Below are 24,135 nucleotides of genomic sequence, written 5' to 3'. Positions count from 1 at the left end.
CATTGAAACAGTTTGACCTCTTTGATGCAGTGATTCTATGCAAAACAGCAGCTCAAACAGATCTCAGGTTTAACAATAGTATTCATTTTGTAGTTAATGAACAGCAGCAGGCATAAAGGCACACCTTCAGGTTTTCTTTTGTCTACAGCCTCCTTGTGCACATCACATTTATCCTGACTTGACCTCATACTCCTCCGCCCCACTGACAAGGCTCCACTTTTTCAAATCTGTCCAGATGCAAATTCCTTCATATAAAGGTAGATGACTGTTCTCCTGCCAGCTCCAACTGCAAGGTGTAAAAGAAAAAAGCCATTTTAAATGGATTCTGTAGTTTAAAAAATATGTTATGATCATAAGGAAAATAAGCATGAATTTATGCTATTTTTATATATCTGAATCATTATGTGCTCTGTGTATTTTCTGCAGTTTCTCAAACGGATGCTGGGCTGAACAAAATTCACTGTTTAGTCAAATATTTCAAACCCAAAGCATTTCTGTCCACCGGCAATGCAAATTACCACATATATCAACCATATCTCTTTTTTTTTCAGGGAAATTTAATGCCAAATACTGCAGCAGTTCCTATTCCATTACAAATTTATCACTTTTAATTACAGTCAGTTATTCATAATAAACAGGAATTTATGTAAAGCACACCCATTTCACTTGTCTATATTTGCTTGGTGTCATGTTAATGTTTTGGATGGTGCATTTTTTCTTTATATTTAGATTTGTATGTTAAGTAGTCCTGCGTAGCTTTGTGTTTCTTAGCTGTTCTGATCATGTGGTTTTTACTTTTATTTTTATTATCATTATTTTGAAGAATAAACTCGAGACATTGGGGTATTTTTGGATTAAAAAAATAGACACAAACTTTTTAAAAAGAGAGACATCAATTTACTGGTTATTTTTACAGGAAAAACGTCTTTATAGCCAACTAGTCATCTTTCCGGTCTGTTTTGATCTGAAGTCGTCCCTTTGGCCATTGGTCAAAGTTCCACTTCCTGTCATGTGCAGTTGCATCAAACTCCGCACCAACACGTCAAACCTTGTGTGATATTCACTGTGGCATGTGCAGCTGCACCTTTCCTTTTGTCGCTCAGACACACAGATGGGAGTCGTGGTAACGCAGAACAACTGGATATACAACCTCATCCAGCAGTGTCACGGGGTTGTTCTGGCTTTCCCCTCTGACATTTGATTTGGACCTGAGGCAGTTTCTGCACCCGAGGGACGATTATGGGCTCAGACTTGGGGCCAAAGGCTGTCAACACAATCAGGGGGATAATGCCAGACACACAGCTGAACACGCTCACTCGGACCTTTAGCGACTGTCTACGTGGATTCCAAGCTAACAGTGTCACATAAAAGACCTAGTCTTCAGTCTTTCTGTGACAACATCATCTCATAGCTTGTCCTTGCCTTTAAATCCAGCAAAATTCTCTTTTACAGTTAATTTCCTCATCCAGAAACACCCCTGAGGCCTTGTGCAATTTTAAAACAGGGATAAGTTAGTTTAGTTTATGCTAAGCCTGCACAATATACCGCAAGTTTATCGTTATCGCAATATCAAGCTGTGCAATATGCATATCACAAAAAGCAGCAACATTTATGGTTACCATAAATGTGTTAAAACAATCTTATGGCAACTTGAAGTATTTAATGAATAAAATAAATCCCTTCATGCGTTTGACCAATCGGATGGACCCCTTCACGCTGTTGACCAATCAGATGGAGCCCTATTTTGTTAGATGTTCGCCTCTTGTTTGGACGAGGGTCATTTGGAGTATACTTTTTAAACTGTTGCACTGAAATGGGAATGATGTTTTTGGTTGTTTTGCTCTTTGTTTATATACCGCTAATTATATGGTTATCGCAATATTAATCCCCAATCTCACATATCGCACGTTTTCCTCGTGTTGTGCAGCTCTGGTTAATGCTAAATTACACTTGATGAGTACAAAGAATACAGTCAATGACATCCGAATCATCAGAAATCATGTAAACATGAAATGATTTCACATGGACACAGCCACCTTTTTGTTTGAGTTTCTACAAAATAAAAAAAGTAAACTCATACGCTTTTGTAAAAGCCAAAAAATGTCTGCATTGTCCAAAACAAGGATTGAAAAAAGTCAGGGGAAACAGGCTTTAAGAAAAACAAGATAATCCTTTGGCTAGAGTGTTTTTAGAAGCATCGTCATCTAAATGTATAAATGACATTTGTAAGGTTTTCTTTGGATCTAACTTTAACAGACTTGTACTTTCAGTTGTTTTTTCTCCTCATAGCAAACAGCACTGTTACCTACAATTACACTGTCATGAAACTGATCCACAATTCATTTGTATAAAAAAACCAAGACCCTTCTCTATGGGTGGCTTTGCTTTCTAGAGTTGAGACAAATGCTACGTTCACATTGGTCCCGGGAACACGCATACATGCGGACACTTCCAAAGAAAAGTCAATGCAAACGCAAAACTTTTATGTTCACGCATTGCTTAACAAGATTTTAAGTTTTCTGGCTTAACCTGCTAGACGCATGACCACTGAACGTACGTTCAAGGTGAAACCAGTTCAACTTTGACTTGGATTTGGTAGTGATGTATGAGTATGAGATGTATTTAATTTTGAATTCACGGAAGGGCCAACTGTTTAAAGGAGAGATAAATAACTGCGGTTTGAGTTCAGTTGGAATTTTATGATACCAAGTCTTTCATAAATCAGAATAGAAGTGTAAAAGAAAAATCCTGGAGCAAGATTCACCAGATTTACACCGCTTTGACATTTCATAACCAAGCCAACTGTAGGTGGCGGACATGTGCTAGTATGGAGTAGCAACGGTCCAGTGTGAACAGTATATGCTGAACACACGTCACATGCCCGGTGTGAACTGTGACAAGCAAATTAAATAGTAGTCTTCATCGGCTACATTACGAGTCAAACAGACATAATGTTTGTAAAGCTTCCTAATGACTATAAAACAGAACATCCTAATAACTTTATTCATGTTGGAAGGTTTGATCCACCTCTGGAGCCTGTTGAGTGACCAAAGGACTGTGATAAAAAGTCTTATTATTCGAATCCGACTGACCAATGCTCAGACAGACTTAAGATAGCAAAAGCTATTTTGTCGGCCCACTAATCCCTCTCTCCCTCACTATCTTTCCATTTCATATCGGTGCATCTCAAGGTCAGCAGCTTTTTACTTCCACACAGAAAATGCTTGGGTGTTTGGGAAGTCACTCTTTGCTTTCAGTTGCTGAACTGACACAATAATTCTGAGGGTATGAAGTGATCCAGAAAACATTAAGGACAATTTTAAATAGAAAAAAAAGAAGAAAAAAATAATGTTTAAAAAAAATGATCAAGGGGAATTGGGAATAGTTTGGATCACTTTCCCCAAAACAAAATACAAATCAACCCACAGGAAGGAGGCCCTTTGACTCATCTTTGTAACTATGGGAGAATGCAGCATCCATTACAGCGAATGGATAGCCACTCTATGATGAAATCTCATTAAGCCAGCTGTCAAAAAGCACACAAATCCTCTTCAATTTTTACAGCCAAATTTTACATTTGTTCTTCCTTTTATGTTTTGCCACCATTACACATATCGTCTTTCTCCACTAAAGACCCATTATGCTCTGTGTTTTCTAATTTCCCTGCTCAAAAACACCTGCTTCCAAAAATTGGATGTGCAGTCTGGTTTAGATCGTTTGTGATATTTCCTCAGTTCTTGTCGTGTTCTGGTTCAAGTTTGTGCTGTCGATCAAACCAAGTTTAGATTGTCTATTATCCACAGCTGTATTGGTTGTGTTACTGATCCTAAGTGTATTTAGGGTCTGTTTTTCAGTTCCTCAATATCAGGTCATCTGTTTTGTCACTTTATTGGTTTTACTGTGTCTAAGTTTCTGCCAGCAAGCCTGATCTTCTGCCTTTCAGGTCTTTAACACATCAACAGTTCCTGACACTGACCTTTTTCTGACTTTGATTAACTGAATCAGATGTGTTTTGGTGGAGTAACAAAAGAAAAACAAGCATGATGGGAGATCCTGAGGACCAGAGTTAACCCTACAACACCAGAGCTTTAGCTCCAATGTTGACTTTCTTTTGACTTCTGTAACTCATCAGCTATTATTTCAAATAATGTAAGTAATTCCAGCGCAGAAAAACAGCTTTATGCTGACATGCAAAATTTGATGGTAGTAATGTGTTGGATATCGGTGCAAAGCTTTTCTCCATGTGAACGGTAGAAGAGTTACAGGTGGGGTTGTGTTGTTTAGATGTCGCCAGGGACATCTCTTTAAGGGTTGAGTTGTAAATGGCGTATGCTTATATGTGGCGCTTTTCTACCTTCCTTTGAGGCCATAAGCCCTTTACAGTCACAGTTCCATTCCCACATTTGCACACCGATGGCAGCTCCACTGCCTAACACTGGTGCCAACCCGTAACCACCAGGTGTAATGTGGGATTTAGTGTGTATGGGCAGATAAGACAGGAACCCAGCCTGTGAATCTCCGATCAGAGGTTGACCACTCTACCTCTGCACTACAGCCGCCCCCTACCCCAGAAAAGAACCCTTCCTTGGAGCCGAACTATTTAACGGCTAGAGTGTCAATCACACTAAACAAAGAAATATTAGTAGTTGGGACCACGGACCCGGCATGGTAAGGTATCTGGACTGAAACGGTTTGCAGAGTTGTACTCATTTACGTTTTGGGGCGTCCGAATTGTTTTTTTAATAAAGTTGCAGTTTTAATAAAATAGCCATTTAAGTATTTGGAAATGCAACAACAAATAGAAGCATATCCATTACTTTCACTGAACTTTTCTCTCTCTGTAACACATTTAACAGATTTCCTCGCTGCTCTCTACATCATCACCTTAAGCCAGAAGTTTTCCGACATGTAGGTTGTTGGAGGAGCATCATTAGCATAATTTCCCAGAGGCACCCAGGGCGTAATTATCAACATGACTGTGGTGTGCAGACCAGAGTGCTGCTCATCACATTAGGATGGAGACCCTGCAGGTTGTGTTAGTGCTTCGCCAGGTCCCAGCTGACTACCTGGAGATTTATTGCAGACAAAGTTCAACTTCCGCCAATTCCGAAACTTTAATCTCCTGTGCTGCTGCGTCTCCCTGTGAGCACACAGAGGGGTCAAAGAGAAGATGTTGTGCGTTTCCATATGTGAGGCTAGATTGTTTCTTTTAGCCTGTTTGTTGAGCGCTTCAGAGTTTCAGCTCATTTTTCTTTCAAAGCTGATGGTGACTCTGATGGGGGCCAAAAGCTTCACTGTGACAGAGAACAGATATTATCCAGTCCCATCTCTGTTCCTCTGAGTGGAAAATGGAAATGCTGCTTGTGTGTGGCCAGGGGAAAAAAAAAGTCAATTTCCTCGCAACAGTGTTTTTACAGCGCTTTGTTATGCTTCGTTAAGTCAAGGCACCCATTTCCAATGAACACGTACAGTGACTAATCTATCCAATTTACAGCCATGTTTTCCTGCAAACACACACTTTTGCATAGTTACAAGTGGGTGTTTAAGTACAACAAAAAGGAGCCTTTAAAGTTACAGAAACAACTATGTAATAAAGAAGTTGGCAAAGAAAAAAACCTGCAAAAGAAGACTTGTCCAGGAGCTTTGGAACTGTTTGTAATGAAGCCATATTCCACAGCTTTCCCTCCATATGTTTCCCGCCAAACCAACCTGTCCCATAACACAAACAAATAAGCCCGGCGCTGACAAGTCAAGATTTAGTGGCCTCATTTTGTCTTTGTCTTGAACTCGCCTGCAACTTTAACTGAGCAAGGCTTGACAAAGGAGAAAAATGTGAGGCGTTTTTTTCTCCTCCGGCTTGTGTGTTGTTTTCCTTGCGAGTCAAATGGGTTTGCAGACGGCTGAGGTCTCATGCGCGCTGTGGTGTCTGTCTTTGAAGTGAACGGTAGTTGCAGATAATGCTCGTGTTGGGACGGCACAGCAGGTAGATAAGAGCTTTCTTTTGGGTGTGAGAGTCAGAGGTGAGTGCTGACGACACGAGATAACAAACAACAGCCAAAGGGAACCTGTGCCACTTCCTTTAACAATTTTCTGGTTGTGTGTGCAACTGCTAGCATCCTACAGTAGCTGCAGGCATTAGTCACTTCTGACACATTTTAATTATTTGTTGCCATGTAGAGGGCTGGATTTATTTCTATTTATAAACTGGTCAGCTCTGTGTTCACCTTACATTCCCAACTGCCTTAATTTTTTACTATTTCAAGTCATTCTTTTGTTATATAAATCCAATATGTAATACCATAATTATTTTCCTGCTGTCTGGATTTTAAATTGGATGACGCAGGTTAATTGAAGTTAAGGATATAAATAAAACCAACATTATAAACAGAAAGGGAAAAGTGAATTAATTAACCAGAATGATGTTAAACGAAGAAGTGCAGGTCCAAAACCTCATCGTGATTAAACGTTCTTTACATGCTGTCAAAGTCTTTAGTGAATCAACGCACTTCATCAATGCTATAAAACACAACACCATCAAAGCTGTGACTCAATATTTTGGAGCATAAAAGTCTGCAGAAAAAAAGAAAGAAAGGCATGGTCACATGACCCACTAGCACCACCCACATTTCAGCATTTATATTGCTACATTTAGTTTTGTTGAGCCTATTTTTACTTTAGCCTATTTGATAGGACTAAAGTAAAGCTTTTAAGTCTGAAATTTCTCCTAAAAGCTCTATTAATTTGTTAGAACATGGAAATGATATTGATTCTGAGCTTAAAAAACACACTTTTTCATCGCTTTAAAGACGGAATCCACAAAACCAACAAGTAATTATTACACATCAAGCAAAGTTAACAATTCATGACTAACTTTAAAGATAACATTGAAAAGATTCAGACTGAAACTCCTTGCAATAATCTCCTTTTTAAAAAAGGTATAATGGTTCATTATTTTACACCATTAGCAGCAAGACTTCATTTTACATTACTTAAAAAAAAGAACTCAAACTTTATTAATAAAGTGGTTAAAACGCCATATTTGTAAAAGTGCTGTGCACCAACATTTAAATAAATAGATTTTAAAGTAAGAACATAGTTAAAAGCAAAAACAAAACTATCTTGTTTGTTAATAAAGTTTTAACCAGGACTGCACAACATGAGTGAAACTCACAACTTGCGATATTAATGATTGATATTGCAATGACGATATAACTTGCAACACATGAACAAATAGCAAAACAACTAAATAAATCATTTCCATTTCACCGCAGCAGCTTAATTTAAATAAAATAACTTAAATTACACTCCAAATGGCCCCTGTCTACATAGGAGGCGACCGTCTAACATAAAAGAGCTCCATCCGATTGGTCAATGATGTAAAGGGCTCCATCCGATTGGTGAATGATGTAAAGGGCTCCATCCGATTGGTCAATGATGTAAAGGGCTCCATCCGATTGGTCAATGATGTAAAGAGCTCCATCCGATTGGTCAATGATGTAAAGAGCTCCATCCGATTGGTAAATTATGTAAAGGGCTCCATCCGATTGGTCAACGATGTAAAGGGCTCCATCCGATTGGTCAACGATGTAAAGGGCTCCATCCGATTGGTCAACGATGTAAAGGGCTCCATCCGATTGCTCAATTATGTAAAGAGCTCCATCCGATTGGTCAATGATGTAAAGGGCTCCATCCGATTGGTCAAATGCATAAAGGGATTTATTTGATTCGGTAAATACTTCAAGCTGCCATAAGATTTTTTTTACACATTTAAGATGACCATTTATCTCAACTTTCGCACAGCTTGATATCGCGATAACAATACATTTGCGATATATTGTAAGGGGCTAGTTATAACTCTAAAAAACAAAAGGTCAGAAACTTTATCTGAATGGAAACAAATGGGCAAACAATATATACTCTGTAATGGATGGACTGGATAAGGAACTTTCCAGTCCAAGATGAGACTGCATAAAAGAGAACTTAGCCGTTTAACAATGACTTCTTGGATTGACTGACAAATTGACTGACAAAGTCCTGGTTTTGGATTATTTGCATCAATTCATATTGGAAAGTCCACTCCTATTTCCTGAAAATGTTGAAATCAAAAAGTAAAAATAAAAAGGTTTAAATTACTTCACAGTCACATTTTTAGTTTCTATTTAGATAAATTATTGAACAAAATTAAGAAATAAATATGAGAGAAATCTGATATTATATTGAATTTCATTAAATTAAATTTAAGTTTTTACCCAGAAATGTTTTATAAATATTTTTCTAGGTTTCTGTAATACGCTAAATCAAAGGTTTCTGCTTTAAGAGTTCTATGTTTATAAAGTGCTTCACTGTCACACTTGGTTGCTATGTTATGTCACACCTCCTTGCCCCCCAAGTTTTATTCAATCTTTCTCTGGTTTTACTGCTGTGAGCCTGTTCCACCATGTCAGAGGGCAGATTTCCATTTCTTGCTACACCACAGAGACAATCAAAAACCCAAGGTTAACTCGGTCATTAAAATAATAACAGCTGGAATGGATTGTTAGAAATTAGTCATTGCGTTTTCATTTTGGAATATTTTATTGTTCCTTCTTCTTCCATTCTACTTTTGCCGTGGACAGATTTGTCCACGGCAAAACAACGATAATACCTGCAAAAACAACAAGAAGCATGTAAATAAGTCTTTTTTATGCTCAGTCCCTACAAAGGCCTGTGGAGCCCACAGATGAAGAACAGGCAAAAAAAAGTGACGTCTCTGGCTGCTTCGGCTTTGTAAATCAATATTTTACTCTGTCTGAAGTACACACTCCCTTAAACGCTAATGAGGAGTGCACTCAGGCAAGATGGGAGTCATGAGGAACCGGAATAATAAAAGGATTCTTGATAAGAAGACTAAAAAAAACAATGAAACAGACGGAAGTAGCTTTTAGTTAGATCACCGAATTCTGCAGCAAAACATATAATGGTTTCCTTAAGGTAATATGACAACAGCCACTAGTAGAAAGGTAGAACCAGGAAGAGGGTGTCACTTTAGAGGAGCTTCTGCTTTTGTTCTTTTGAACTCCACACCTTGAGAGTCTGTCCTGCCTCTGGCCCTGTGTGGAACGTTTTCATGAAACTGGAACGCATTAACGCTCGCCTGACTCGAGGGCTCTCCATTATTCTGAGTCTTATCATCCACAGACCTTTATGACTGTCAGCATTACTCATGCAGTTGAAGATGACACATTCCACACTTTAATTCTTCTGGCTGAGCTAAACTTTCCTTCTTGTAAGCAGACAGTTTATTAAGATTTACCATGTGGTTAGCTGTTTCGATTTATTCTTTCGCCGTTGACTGTATATGACAACTGGACTGAGTGAGTCAGACGTCCCCCATAGAGTGGGACCAAATGAAGTCAATTTAATCAACCACTTTTTTTGCGATGTGGGTCACGCCATGTAGGAGCCAGACGGCGTCAGTAAGCAGTACTTGGTCCAGATTGGTCTAAGTCAATGTTTCCATGGCAACCATTCTTGACAAGACAAGACTTGCACTACAGAAAAAAACATCATTAAAAAAACGAGGATTATTACATGTTAAAAATGTTACCAGAGCAAGAATGGTTAGTCTGAGTAAAAGCTGTTTATTTCTCTATAGAAGTCTTTGGGAGTTTGGCTTCTTGGAACCAGCAGGTACTTCCTGTTTGAAAAGCGAGTTGGGTGGGGTCACTCAGTCCAGTTCTCATATACAGTCAATAATCGTCACAAAAATAACCATGCCATGTGATCCCTTTGCAAACAAGAGCGATTAAAAAACAGGACAGGAACTAAACTTTAACATTTTATTCATGTCCTTTTTTCTGTCTTACACTGATCTGCTACCTGTTACTGTAGCGGTGTGTGTTACATGTGTTGCCTAAAATAAATTAGGAACTAATGGTGGTGATGTTGCTATCATGTAAACATTTTGTTATTATTAAAAGTGCCCATTAGCATTTCATAATGTAAATGCATTTTAAATGTAAATAAACGTTAACACAAAACACTTTCTGTTATAAACAAAGCGGATAATCTAAAAACCCCTGTGGGGATGCTCACTGGTTAAAAACCATGTTTCCACTTGGTGATGTTATCAGGAGACATAACATAATCTTTCATAGTTATGCTGATGACACCCAGTTATATGTGGCTGTGTCTCCTGATGACTTGGGACCCATTGATGACCTTTTAAGTTGTGTTTTAAATGGGAGATAACTTTTTAAAGCTCAATCAAGACAAAACAGATATGTTAAATGTCAGTCCTGAAGCTGAGAGAGAAAACATCTAATCCTACTTATCAACTTTTAACCTGAATGTGTGCAGTAAAGTCAGACACCTCTTTTAGATGGAGATCTTACATGTAAAGCACACACAAACCAAGTTACAAAGACTGCATTTTATCATCTTAGAAACATCAACTGAGTGAGACCCTTTCTCTCCAAAGCCAGTGCTGCAATATTAATCCATGCTTTTATAACATCTAGGATAGATTATTGTAATGCTCTTCTTTCTGGCGTTAAGAAAAATCAATCGCCTGCAGCTTGTTCAAAACTTGTTCAATTACTCCAATTTTGAAATCTTTGAACTGGTTCCCTCAGCTTTAGAATTGATTTTAAGGTTCATTTTCATCAGATCTACATTTAGTTTATGACCCTCCCAGAGCCCTGAGGGACTGCTGGTGGTCCCAAAAGTCAGAACAGAATCCCACAGCGAGGGGACCATAGGCCTCGCCTGTGGAACAGCCTGCCTAATGACGTGACGGCTTCATCCACTGTGGAGTTTACAAAAATAAGTTAACAAAAGCTCATCTTTTTAGTACAGCCTTCATGCAGTTTTTACTTGTCCACGTGTTTTTATTTGATTTTAAACATTTTATTAACAATTGATTCAATTTATTTTGATTGCACTTGTGGGATGTGTATGTGTTGGCTTTTTATGTTTTTATTTGTTTGTTTTTTATATGTTTTATATGTAAGTTGAATTTGAATTTAAAAATGGCAAGATGTTAGCTGTGTGTTGGCATTCACACTTAAAAAAAATCTTTAAAGATTAAAATGATAAAATAAAAACATAAAACACGAGGTAAAAACGTTTTGTCTGTGTAATTTGTGAAGCCATCCATCCATCATTTTAACCCGCTTAATCCCTTTTGGGATCACGGGGGTTGCTGGAGCCTATCCCATTAACTGTCAGGCAAATGAGTAGTACAAAAAAAAAAATCTGAGATCCTTTTTGCTTTTTTTTTTACTGTTGTGGTTTACTAAAATAAACAGAAATGAATTCCAATTACATAATCTGACTCATTAACTAATCAATTAATTTATTGATGAATTAGCTGAAAACCCTATAAATGTTATTATCAGAGCCATCTGACTACTGCCGTCCCCCCGTCCAGTAGTTCATCCAAAACTATTGCAATCAGGCCCCGTGCACTCTTTTAAACAAATACAATTGAAGCTAAAAGCTTCCAAAATAAACCAAACCATCAATCTTTATAACAGATGTGAAGGAAAAAATTTGAGTAAAATTCATTTTAAAAATGACTTGATTTCTTTACTGTCTAGACATCAAATCCTTTTTACTGCAGTCGTGCAACTAATGGCTTTTAGATCCAATTAAAAACATCTTGTCTTTTGTTTAGCACGAAAAAAAAAACAAATTAAAGTACTTTCTGTCTACTTCTTTACAACTAATTGACTAATCCTAAAACTAATCAATGAATTTCTTAACAAATGACCAAATGGAAGTTGCAGTCCAACTCTGTGCTTATTTTCTTTTAAATCCAATCTACTATTTTGAAGAACGTTGTCATATTTCTGAAGATTCTTTAAGAAACACAAAAGATGACATCAAACTTTTAACAACTCAAATCTGTAGGATCTGTCTTCCAAAAGTGACGCTCCAAAATGAGACAGACTCCCTTTTCAGGATGTGTGAATCCAATTTATCTAACTTTTAGATTCAAAGGATTAGATTGATCCATTTGGAGTTAACCTCTAATTTGAGGAGGATTTTATAGTTTTTAGGACTTCCTCTCTCATTAAAGGTTTGCAGAAATCTGATCAGACCGCGCTGCAGCTTATCTGACCTACATTACCGCCTTGAAAAGCGTCACAGTCTGCTTGACACAATCCGGCTCTGACTCTGCTAACTGCAGCTGACATTTGTTCGAGGCAAACGCCTCCTGTTTATTCCACTATTGATTATTTGGTTGTGCTTTCCTGTTGCTTTACATGCCATTGTGTTTAAATAAAGGAAATTAAAATCCAAACTTGTTTTTATTTTTGTAATCATTTGAAAATAAATTACACTGGGGAAATGTTTTGGCTAACAAAGTTAAAACACACGGAATATGAGATGTCTTCCTCTGTTATAAGTGATAAGTGGTATAAGTGGTGCTGATCTGAGTAGCCCTGTCATCGATCTCCACCTGCAAACGGTTTACATTAGTGAAGTGCTTGACACAAGGGGGGAGCACAATTGACACCGACTGACAGTCTCTATTTTTTAAAGGTTTTTCTTTGGCCATAAAAAATCGGTAAAAAGTGACATATTTTTGGGTTCAAATCGACACTTTTTGACCAACGTGTGGAATGACAAAATGAATGTGTGTACCAGACCCTGCTTGATAAGAACATGAAAAATGTTTTAAATTACATTATAATTTAGTCCACATTTCACCAGTAAGCAGCACTGGCTGTGGTTCATAACTGATTTGATGCTAGCTCATGCAGATTGAACTGAATTCACTTCCAAAGCAAATAAAATGAAACTGTTTTAATGTTAAGTCAATGGTACATTCGCGATCTGAGTTCTGGCGGTGAGATTTGAGCGATGGGTGTAGCACAAAGGTTGTCTGAACCAAATCGCGCAACAGTACTTTAGTGAACAGTACCCGGCTGTTGGGCGAAGGCGGCTACACCCTAGATAGTCTGTCGAAGGGCAGATGGAGCTGGAGCGATTCCAATCACTATGCCAGAACATCACTTCAGATGTTCTGCCGGCCAGACAGAGACCCACTGCGGGATGAGGGGCCAGCCTGCTTGGGCCTCAAAAACTTTATAAAATTTTTCTCATTTTCATCGAGATAATAATTATAAGGTCCCCTGATTTTATTTTTGTTTAAATTTTTACCCTCTCTGGTTAAATTCAGGACAGCAAGCTTTCAAACTCGGTTAGAGAGAGAACCCTAATGTGGAGAACACATTACGCAGCCAATGGGACTTTAAATTTAAGTTCAATTTTAAATACGTGCGGCTGACAACAAAATTCAGCCTTGGACGCATTTAAATACATGCTGGCTATGCAGCAATGTGCCATCTTCTCTTCTAGATCTGAGCTGATGTGCACACTGGACTGGACAGATCAGGGAGCTTGTGCAATGCATGCACTCCTCCTTATTTCAAACAAAGCACCTTTGCGACAGTTTGATTGACAGCAGTTAAAAGCATAAATACTCAAGAATACAAAAATTAAATGATTTTTTATTACATTTGTTTCATAAGAGAAATGTCACGCATACATACCAAAAACTCAAAAAACAGGATTTTTATCAGAGAGGGTCTTTAAAATGAGTTGCGATACACTCATATTTAGATATATTTCTTTGGTGAATGGAATTCTTTAAAATAGATATTTTCATACCCTCTCGGTTCTACAACTGTCCAACTACCAATCTTGCTCTCTTAAGACCTGAGTTGTTTTTTTTTCCTCTTCCACAGGACCCTAGTTAGGTAGAAATAACTACTGTGGTAGTGCAACCAAAAATGTGACGTCCACCCATGTGGTTGAGATCTTAAGAGGTTAAAGTAAAACCAGAACTGCACATCTTAAAACAAATTTCCCCTAAAAATGATTTTGGTGTGCTGTTGTTGAATGCATTTGTACTGTGATAGGAGTAAAAAAAAAACTGTCCAATTTCCTAAATCAAGCAAATCTGTCTTGAAACCACTCACAAATAAAACATCACCTTAAAAAATATGATACAAAGTAAAAAAAAACAAAAAAAAAACGTTTAAGTAGAGATTTTGTTTAAAATAGGGTGTTTTAAAACTTCAATGACTCAACAAGATTTTCAAGATGTACTGTCTTAAAACCTGGTGTTGCATAACACAGAAAAGTTACCAGTAACTTAGTTTTGTTTGATGTCAAGTTTGATCAAATATTTAATCTAGAAACTAGACTAAAATACTTGGTAAGATTTTGTGCTCTTATGGTGTAGGAATACTGAACAACGTTTTACCTGTATGGTTGTTATTTGTCAAACCTACAAAATGGGGACTTTTTTCATCAAGCATACTAACACTGAAAGATGGGAAAGTGACTGTGGTGTAGTGGCAGCACAGACATTTATTTCCTGCAGACTTTCCAAAACTGAAGTTTAGTTGCAGTGAAAACCAAATGGAAGGATGGCTGCATCACTTCATCCCTTCACCTCATATCTTACAGTTACATGTTCCTCACTTTCCCTTCAGCTTCCAATGATCAGATGGACAGTTATTACATCTGTTTTAGAAGTACCTCCTTAGATGATGGACATATGTGAGCTGTAACAAGTATGAAAGGTGCTGTATAAAGATTGATTGGTTTTTGGTTGGTTGGTTGGTTGGTTGCAAAGGAAAACAGGCAATCTCCTCAGATGTTTTCTTTGTCTGATAGCAAAAGTTTGTCTCCTCTGAAACGTCTTTTCCATGATCCCCGGATTTTCCGTTTAGGGATGCAACTACACACTTTCTTCACAATTCGGTTCAAAATGTGACTTTTGGATTATGGTTTTGTTTTGGCTTGATATATGATTTATGTATAACAAAACAAAAATTCAGAAAAATCCTTTTTTTCCTTTTCTGATAAGCAAATACCAATGAAGAAAAACTTTTCAGTTGGCTCATACTAAGCCTGGTGTGATGTAATCAAACAATAAAAAATGAATTCTTCTTAAGTCAGCACAACACATGCTCAACAATTTTAACATAAACATACTGGAATGGAGTGGGGATGCATGGAGAGGGGATGCAACGATTCACTTTCCACACAATTCGGTCAATGGTGTAACGTATAGTTCAGTTTCGGACTTGTGGCATCCCTAGTGTCTTCTGACATGTTTAAAAACTGAAAAGCCATTCACTGCAAAGTTTGAGCAAGATACACTGATGCTCATAAGTCATCAAGGTGACTTTTGAAAAGATGATCAAGGTTGTCATAATTGTTTGTTATAATGTATCCAAGTGTTTTCTTAAAGCTTCTACTGCCACCCAGAGGTTCACAGCTGCTACTAAAATGCACCTTATATATCATATTGTCTTTATGGAAAGCATAGTAAAATGACAGTTAAGAAAAAACTCACCACAAAGTCATATCTATTTATGTATGGGACAGGTGTTATCAGAGAGCTGTTTTAGTCACACGTCTATGTTTTACTTTTTATTTTTAAAAGAATGATATTTATGTATATGTTTGTGTATGTATACAAGTATGGATATGCATGTTTCTGTACTTTTATTCTATCTCTTTCTCTTTTTTTTAAACTTCTTTTTCTATTACGAATATTTTTTTCTGATATCCCTTCCAAATAAAAATATAAATAAAAAGAATGATGTAAGCAATCTATATAATATTTCACTTAGTTTTCTTTTTTTTTTTTAAAGTTTTTATATTTTAGGTTTTCAACAGCCGGTCCATCTTTTTTCCCCCTCTAACAGACTGTCTTTCGTTTCCTCTCTGCAGTATTCATCATGGCTGCAGGACTGCTGATCTACCCTTTCGGCCTTAACTCCTCACTGGTCCGCTCTTTCTGCGGAGACTCCGACATCTACCATGCCGGCGAGTGCCAGATCGGTTGGGGCTACATGCTGGCGATTGTCGGAGTCATGCTCACCGTTTTCTTGCCCTTCTTTGCCAAATATGCCCCAAAGGAGCATCTGTCCCCCACCCCTTTGCCCACTCTGTTATAGTTCCTTTTGCCATCTCCTGATGCCCCGGCAACAACGTCACACCTTAAAAGGCATAGGTAAAGCTGAAAGCAACAGCTGCAAACTCCGTCTTCCTGCATCAAGAAAATGAAATTATAAGTAACCTTCTTTAATGGTGATGATTTGTTATTTAGATTGACATATCTGTCATTTTTATGTCAGTTAAGGAGATAATGCAGTGAAGAGAAATATGGGAGAAAGCAGACCCTTTAAAGTGGGTAAAATCCGACACCAACTGAACAAAAGGTCAGTGTGGCGTCACACGGCCTTACGGCTCTGTTTCATGATGTTTCAGTTTTACCATGAGGCAATAGAGGCATTAAAGGGCAGGAACATTTATGGATCTACAGAGCTGAGAATTAACCCTGAGGGAGCTGCATCTACAAAGTCATGTCCGTGTGATCTGGATCGAGCAGCAGATCCGTGATGTTTTCTAAAATGTACAGCCGGAAGATCTTGGAGGGAGTAACTTCAAGAAGAACCCGTGTGACTTGCAAACACGCTGGATTTACAAACTGTCACCATGAAATGGACAAGCGGTGCAGCAGCTGAACTGAAAACTGCCTCCATCTCAGGAGAGCAAAAAAAAAAATAAAAAAAGATTTTAAAAAAAAGTTGGGATCCAACATGTGTTAATCTGTTTTCCAAGATTTGTTTGTGTGATGTCCTTCGCTTGTTTCTTTCTGTTCATAACACACAATACTAAAAACTGTAATTCAGGAAAAAACGTTAGAGAAAAAGGCAGGGAAATGAAGAAAATTTGATCAGTAATGCATGATGGGATGGCGTTTGTTAGCGGTAGAACAATTGAGCTGGACTTTAAATGTGATCTGACCACATGTGCCTTCTAACATAACCAAGACGTGATTCTAATACCTGATCAGGTTATTTTCTGCTAAAAAAAAAAACTAGCTGCTTTTGTGCGATGTTTCATTATTTTCTCCCACTTTGCTCCTGTCAGCGGTAAAGTGTTTCCTTACTTGATGCAGTACGACCTCTTGGAGTTGAGAAGATGTTCTGGAGGAAAAGCAGTAATTTCTGGAGAGGAAAGTGAAGTTTGTGCGTTGGACCCGTGTGACTTTTATGCCATTAGTCCAGAAAAAGGTAGAGTAAGTAAAACTGCATCATTATGACATGCATGTTTTTCTCATGTCATATGGAGAATTCGCTAAAGCATAACTTTGCTTTGTTCATCTATGCGTTACACACATTCTGTGAAGGAAAAAGTATTTGTCTCTACTTGGTTTTATACGTTTGCCCACTGACAATAAATGATTCCATGGTTTTAAGGATAAAATTGCAGAGTTAAAGACAAATGTAAAAGAAAAACATCCAAAAGCTCATAACTTTATTTTAAGGACTGAAATAAGTATTTTTCCCATTCATTAACATGACTTTTCTGGCTAAACTCATGTTCATTTCTTGCAGGATTGAACTTCCACCAAATTCAGTTTCTGCATTTTAAACAAACTTTCTTAATAAAATGTTGCAGTTCCTCAAATGACCACTGAAATCTGGTGTTAGAAAGGAGCACAGTCTCATTGACTACCATGTTAAAAAGCTTAGCTTTACACCATTCTTAGTTGTTTAGTATGTTTCATTATCTATTTATGACAACTTTGAAGTCAGAGACAAACCAGAACTGTATTAGGCCCATGGTGTTCACACTGGACAAGCAGGGAGGGGCTACTTTTTCCTTTTCTACTGTTTACTAGTGCATGTCCACCACCTACAGTTGAAAGAGGCTTGATGCGAAATGTTGAAGGCTTTTCCTTTCATAGCTCTATTCGGATATGTGATGGATAATTATGTATAATTTACAAACTGCAATGTTTCATTTCTTATCAGTGATGTCTTTGCAGTCATTGGGAGCATTCCCCCTCCAAACATGGAGAGTTGAAAGAGGGTCTTGTCTGAACACAACACAGTTCACCTCTGAATCCCTGAAATCCCTTCCCACCTAACTGGTATCTGTCTGATCAGCTAAACTTCACATAGTTATGTATAAAAGTCCCAGATTAAGATTGACAAGTCATTTCTTTTATTCCAGCAGCATATTAATCTAAATGCTATTTTCTTACCAAACCGCTTTGATGGTCTTGTTACCCATTCCAGACTTGTGAAGGTCTACAGACGTCCTGACATCTGGGTCATACAGTTGACTGACTGAGTCTCTAGCACCCTTTCATCTAAAATCATATTTTCTTGATTGGTGGAACATCAAATACTGCATCACTTTCTGTTCAAATAATCATTGAAATGATAGATTTGTCAGTGGAAAAACATAAAAAAGCATCCGGGGATGCATATTAGGTTCTTCTCCAGTAATCTAGAAGAGCTGGATTACTTAAACAAATTTGATAAACTGCTGACTTCCTTGTTTTTGGGGAAGGAGAGCATAAATATTTTGCTTGGTTGTAGGCTAATGCTTTGATGTTTTTGTTGACCAGTTTTTGGACCCTTCCAGTCATCCTCCCTGCACCAAAACTTTCCTCGTTACCCGTCTTGTACACTGCCAATTTCATGAAGCCTGACTTCCTCTTCTAGTGGACGTTTGTGTGCATATTTGTAAAAAATAAAAATAAACAAACATTCTGGTTTAAAGTTTACAGAATAAACTGTCCGTGATTTCAAGTTTGAGGTTTCCATAGCGACATGTCCTGACAAATGACTGTGTTTTTGTAGCCATTTCTGAGAGCTGATCCAGAGAGGAGTTGTTGGTATTGTAGTGGACCTCATAGTGTGAGTGGCTGTGTGGGGACGGGGGCGTGGCTGCATCGGCTCGTCTTTCTGTTTGTTGACCTGTTGTGCGTAAGTCTCAGCACTGGTAAAAACCCTTTTGATAGACTAGTATTATTATTTTGTTGTTTTGTTTTTTTCCATTGTGATGTTTGACTGTAAATAAACTGTTCTTGATATCATGTCATTCCTAACTTCTTTTTTCAAAAGTATTCTTTAAGGGAAATCATTTTTCTTGTGTTTGCTCTATCTGAACTGACTTCTAAAGAAATGTTTGTTGTTGTGTGATGTTTGTAATAAAAATACTTACAAAAATGGAGACTTTACTTTCTGTATTCAACATAAATGCAATTTTATCTGTTCAGAGAACAACCATTTATGTCAGGAGAACAAGGGAATTTAACAAGAAATTGAAACGTAGACAAGAAACATTGAGGTTTGCAATGAAACAGGAACGGAAACAGACTTTTTTTTTAAAACAGCAACTACTTAGAACAACTCTTTACCAAGAGCAGTTGACGCTCAAACCTCAGAGAGCGTCTTTACCAGCGCTCTCATTTCTGCATCACAGGCCTTCACAGCCTCCTGAGCGTTCCTCAGCTCTGACGGCAGGCCAGCGCGCACAGACACGCACATCAGGACGTCTCTGCTTCGGTCATAGCTGCCAACACAGCGGTGGACCTGTCCACGGATCAGACGGGGCAGAACCTGTTCCTGTGGATAAAGAGCAATGCCTGAGTCACTGCTGCCCTTACGGGTGTATGCAGAGTGTCTGCGGGCGAAAAACAGGCAAACCTGAATGTGTACACGCTCTCCTGCTAGCTTACTGCCCCTCACAACCAACAATAGCGGTGCAACAAAAATGGCGGAGAATATTGGAGCTATCCAGCCGTACAGTTTTGATCCAGATTCCAGATTAGACAAGGAAAATAAAGAAGTGCATGGATCTATTTGTCTGCAAGTGGATGAATTAGAATGGAGCAGAGCAGGGAGCTGGTGGCCCACCCAGTGTTCTGTCACAAATTCAATCTTTTTCCAACTGCATTTTTCCATCTGCCCCTGATTCACAACGATTTGAATAAAGAAATATTTAGAAATGCAATTTTTTGTTTTATTTTCTTTTATATGTCCTTCTTCATGAGAAAGACGCTGGAAAAAAATGTTAAAAACTCCCAAAACAATTTTTATCTGAGTGGGTCTTCAAGGCATTCGTTTGTGCTTCTGGATAAGTTATACGCTGACATGTCATGATGATTAAACCTGACATGAACTTCCTCTTTCTGTTTTTCCCATTTCTTCCCAATGTGACATTTTTACCTCAAATATTTCCTTTGTAGACAGTCTGCTTCTTCCCTTCATCCATCACCTCTGCGTTCATGCTCCCCATGGCCACCCTACTGCGCTGTGGGGCAGCTGACAGGAGCCCTGACCACTCCTTTACCCCTCCTATTGTCTACACAGATACAGGCTGACTAGCTGCAGTGTGCTGCCTTTGCCTGAACATTCGTCCTTAAGGGTCATGTCGCAAAAACCTTAAATCCTCATGTAAATACTGCCGTTTGGGCCTGACATCTCTAACGCAATCAGTCTTAGTAAATTGCCCGCACATCCTAGTTAAACAACACAATCTTTTTGCATGCACTTGTATTTTTACACTCCTTATTTGGGATCTTTGTAAAACAGGCCTTGAGTGTAATACTTTATGTAATATAATTTTTGTAAATATGTAATAGTATATTTTGGTAAAAACCCTTCAGTTCAAGATTTTGAGCACTAAAACTCACTGTTTCATAATAAACACACTGGAGGACCTCCTTCCCGTCTCTCATGAGGAAGTTCTTGGCTCCGTAGCGCCCCAGTGTCACAGCAGAATCCAGAGTAGCTGTGGGACATGTACAGTCTCTCAGGTTAATGCTTAAATCTGAACTCACTAATGAGAAAAAAAACATCAACTGACCAAATATCTCAAACAGGTGCGGGACTTTGTCTTTAAACTGGCTCCAGTGTCTCATTCCGCGGATCACTGCAGTCAAGATCCTCAGGGAGTTTTCTATGGCTGGTTTGACTGGAAAGGTTTCTGGCTGAAAAGGGGAAATAAACATTCAGATTGTCGTTGCGTCAGATCGACTCAGTTGAGTGTTTTAAATCTCAGGTCAAGACGTTTTTATTCAGGAGAGCTTTTAGTTGATTTAGTCCTAGTTTTATCACCTTTTACTGTGTTTTGTTTTACTATTATTATTCTTGTATTTTATTACTTTTTTGTGTTTTGATATGATTTTATGCTCTTTGTAAAGCACTTTGTGACTCGCTCTGGGAAAAGTGCTACAGAAATAAAGATATACTATTCTATTCAAAGAGGTGTCCAGATCCATGTCAAAGCAAACTTTAAAAGCAGCTCTGCACATACCCGAGGTTTAGCTTGTCGAGCAGATTGAGGCTGGTTCGACTTCTTTTTCTCCACAACAGGAGACGTCTGCGACTCAAAGCTGTTGGTGAATTTCCAGGAGTTGTTTGGTGGTTGTGCAGTTTGGGCATAAGGCTGTCTGGGGGCAGACAGAGGTGCAGCTCTAGACTGCTGGGAAAACTGGGGACTGGATGTGGCCGACTCGTAAGATGATAGCTGGGACATCGGGGAAGGCCCGGCGTTAGCTTTCATTTTGCTTTGAACATTCATTCTCTGTCCAGAATAAGACCTGGACAAAGAATCGTGTTTTATAAAAGGGTCCTCAGACTGGTTGGTTCTGAAATTAGATTAAAACTCAGTTAAAGCGTAAATTAAGTTGTAATATTAGCTGTCAGACAGTTACTGAAAACCCACCTGGAGGCTCCACTTCTGTATGGATGAGGCACAGGTACGTAGCCCCTCAAAGGAGGGGAGGGTCCCAGTAAAGGCCTGCTGCTGCCATATGGCTGGCAGGGATTAGAATGAGGAGTAGATGGTTTGTTCCACTGGTGGCTTTGAGCTGCAAAAGCTGAGTGAGCCGAAACAGGGGGACCATCACGATGCTCTGAGAAAAGAAAGAAGATGGTGGACTGAACTGAATTATTTTATCTCACATTGTACTACATGCTAAAATGTTATAAGAAAAATCTCTTAGTTAATCTCTAAACAGCTGCGTGTATTGTGTTGAGAGATTTGAACAATTCTCCTAGCAAGTTTCAGTGAAGTCGTTTGTGGGTACATGCTGCCCCCTACTGACAGAAATGTTAAATGCATGAGGACTGGTGTTTCACCTGGAGCTCCTTCATGTGCAGATGAGTTGCTTTTTGTAGGATATTCACTGTGCAAATAGAATTCATTCTCACAAGGAACAGAAGTCAGAGGAATTCTGTTTCTCTTCCTCTGGTTAAAGAGCGGCACAGGAAGGTAGCCTGGTAGAGAAAAGGGAAAAACACAAACAACAACAACGAAGAAATAAAAACAGATTTATAATGCTATGTCGCAAAAAGTGCATTTGATGGAAATATTTTCCTCTACAGACATTTTAAAGACCCACTACAATTAAAAAAAAGTGTGTTTTTAACATGTTCTTGAGCCATTTTTCTCATGATGGCATGTATAAAAAAAATGTTTCGCTCAAAATTGCATTTCTGAGTATTTCTTTATTCGAATCATAAATCAGGAGACGGGGGAGAAAACGCATTTGTGACGTAGAAAATACGCTCCATTCTGATGCATCTGCCCGTAGACAAATAGGTCCGTGACTGCCTTTGTTTTCCTCGTCCGAGCTGGAATCGGGAGCAAAACTGTACAGCCGGATGGCTCCAAAACTGTTCGCACTTTTCTTGTACTGCTAATGTTAGGTTGGCATGTGAGGGGCTGTAATCTAGCAGGAGGGAACAGATTGATGACGGAGAGCGGCCAACTCAGAGTCAACGGCACGACCACGACTGAGAGATGGATTTATAATGAACTCCTATGTTCTGGAAAACGACACAGTTTAAAAAATTTTTTTTGGCTAAAACAGCAAAATCATAATTAAGAAGACCACAGGAAATGTGTTTACAATAATTTAAAAGATAATCGGAAATGGATTTTAAGGCTGTTTGACACCTTGAAAAGGTGATTTTCTACGTCACAAATAAGCTCTTTTTCTAACAGCATTTTTTCATCTTCTCCTGATTCTTAACAATTTAAATAAAGGAACAATCAGAAATGTTATTTTAACCCAGTTTTCTTTATACATGTCCTCCATTCATCGGCGTGGGTATTTGAGACAAATAAAAGAGGTAAGAATTGACCACTACAGTAAGCCGGGTAAGAAAAATTGACAAACCAACTCCTGCCAAATCTGGGATACAGCAGAATCCTTAAGACACCAGAATGCTTTATAAAAAATGTTGATGTATGGATTTCAGCTAGCATGGATTTCAGAGCTAAGCTTTAGCATTTCAGTCTGCTGTCTTTACCCGTTGTAGGTCTGACAGGCTGGTTTTCTTGTCTCCTCATTCTGCTGACAAACACCTGTTAGCAAAAAAAAAAAAAAAAAAAAAAAACATTGAGGAGTTTTAATTGGTGTTTAGTTAGGTTTTGCTCAGTGTTTATAGCTTCAAGAAACATTGAGCTTTAAAAAAAAATAATAATAATAAGTGCGATGTTGTGATAGCTTAAAAAGTCGGCTATTCTGTTGACCTAGCCTAGCTTCTTCACACTTTCAGACAGCTATCAATTCAGACAGATATTAACAACTCATCAAAGATAACAACTAACTGTTCTTTTTTTTTACTTTCTATGATCATTTTTTAAATAAATAAAAATATTAATCGATGAAAATTCAAGTTAGCTCGAGATAAATAAATTCTGACCGTTGTGGGTGGACAGAGCAATCCCCGTTTAACCAGAACGTGTTACAGTGCTAACCTCACGAGACCTCAACCCCTCACGCGGGAGCGCGCACGCGCTCATTACTGGCTCGTTTGTGTTATCGAGCTTTTACCAAATTCATTATCTGTCGATCTGAGTTGCTCGTTTGCATAAATGATATGGTTAGTATCGCTTGTATTACTGAATACACCAGTTAATAATACCCCAATAACACAGACTGAACCACCTCTTACACCACCTGCATGTTATCAGTTGAAGAAACTGTCCATCTATCTACAATACTTGTCAATACATCACTATTTATCCTACAATGTGTGAGAAGAAAAAAAAGATTTGGGTGATCAAGCCACATGTAACCTTTTCACACTCTATTCACATTACAATTTGCCTTTTTTGTGAAATACAATACCACGTGTTACATCCTCTATTTGGTACGTTTCTTTTGGTGGCAAAGAGTGTTAAATAAACCCCTTTTCTGTAATCAATTTATTATATTTTATTTGTTTGTTCATTGTTTTTTCTTCTTCACCTTGGATACTTGTGAATTTGTTACACTAAAATATTAATTTATTCAGTAAGGTTCTACTC

General features: G+C 38.2%; 2 protein-coding genes across 3 annotated transcripts in view; one reads left to right on the top strand and one right to left on the bottom strand.

Annotated features, from left to right (window-relative positions):
- Positions 1–19,037, top strand: part of lhfpl7 (LHFPL tetraspan subfamily member 7) — a 163,609-nt gene extending 144,572 nt beyond the window's left edge. The window contains exon 3 of the mRNA XM_011483716.4: positions 15,739–19,037. Within this exon, the coding sequence (XP_011482018.1) occupies positions 15,739–15,965 (227 nt within the window). The 3' untranslated portion in view covers positions 15,966–19,037. The remainder of the gene's footprint in view (positions 1–15,738) is intronic.
- Positions 19,038–19,039: 2 nt separating this feature from the next.
- spata22 (spermatogenesis associated 22) lies at positions 19,040–23,666 on the bottom strand. 2 transcript variants are annotated; one of them, XM_004076593.5, is made up of 8 exons: positions 23,529–23,666; positions 23,133–23,187; positions 21,957–22,094; positions 21,541–21,730; positions 21,130–21,463; positions 20,680–20,803; positions 20,507–20,604; positions 19,040–19,436 (listed from the first exon to the last, which is right to left on the bottom strand). In XM_004076593.5, the coding sequence occupies exons 2-8, from the start codon at positions 23,170–23,172 to the stop codon at positions 19,245–19,247; spliced, it is 1,116 nt and encodes a 371-aa protein (XP_004076641.1). In that variant the 5' UTR covers positions 23,173–23,187; positions 23,529–23,666; the 3' UTR covers positions 19,040–19,244. The 2 variants fall into 2 exon arrangements, with proteins under 2 accessions (XP_004076641.1, XP_011482017.1); XM_011483715.3 differs by having other exon boundaries at positions 21,130–21,415.
- Positions 23,667–24,135: the final 469 nt, after the last annotated feature.

Source organism: Oryzias latipes, chromosome 14, assembly GCF_053564925.1.
Source record: "Oryzias latipes strain Hd-rR chromosome 14, Olatipes_Hd-rR_3.1".
Classification (NCBI taxonomy): Eukaryota; Metazoa; Chordata; class Actinopteri; order Beloniformes; family Adrianichthyidae; genus Oryzias; species Oryzias latipes.
This window is presented reverse-complemented; position numbering and strand designations above follow the sequence as displayed.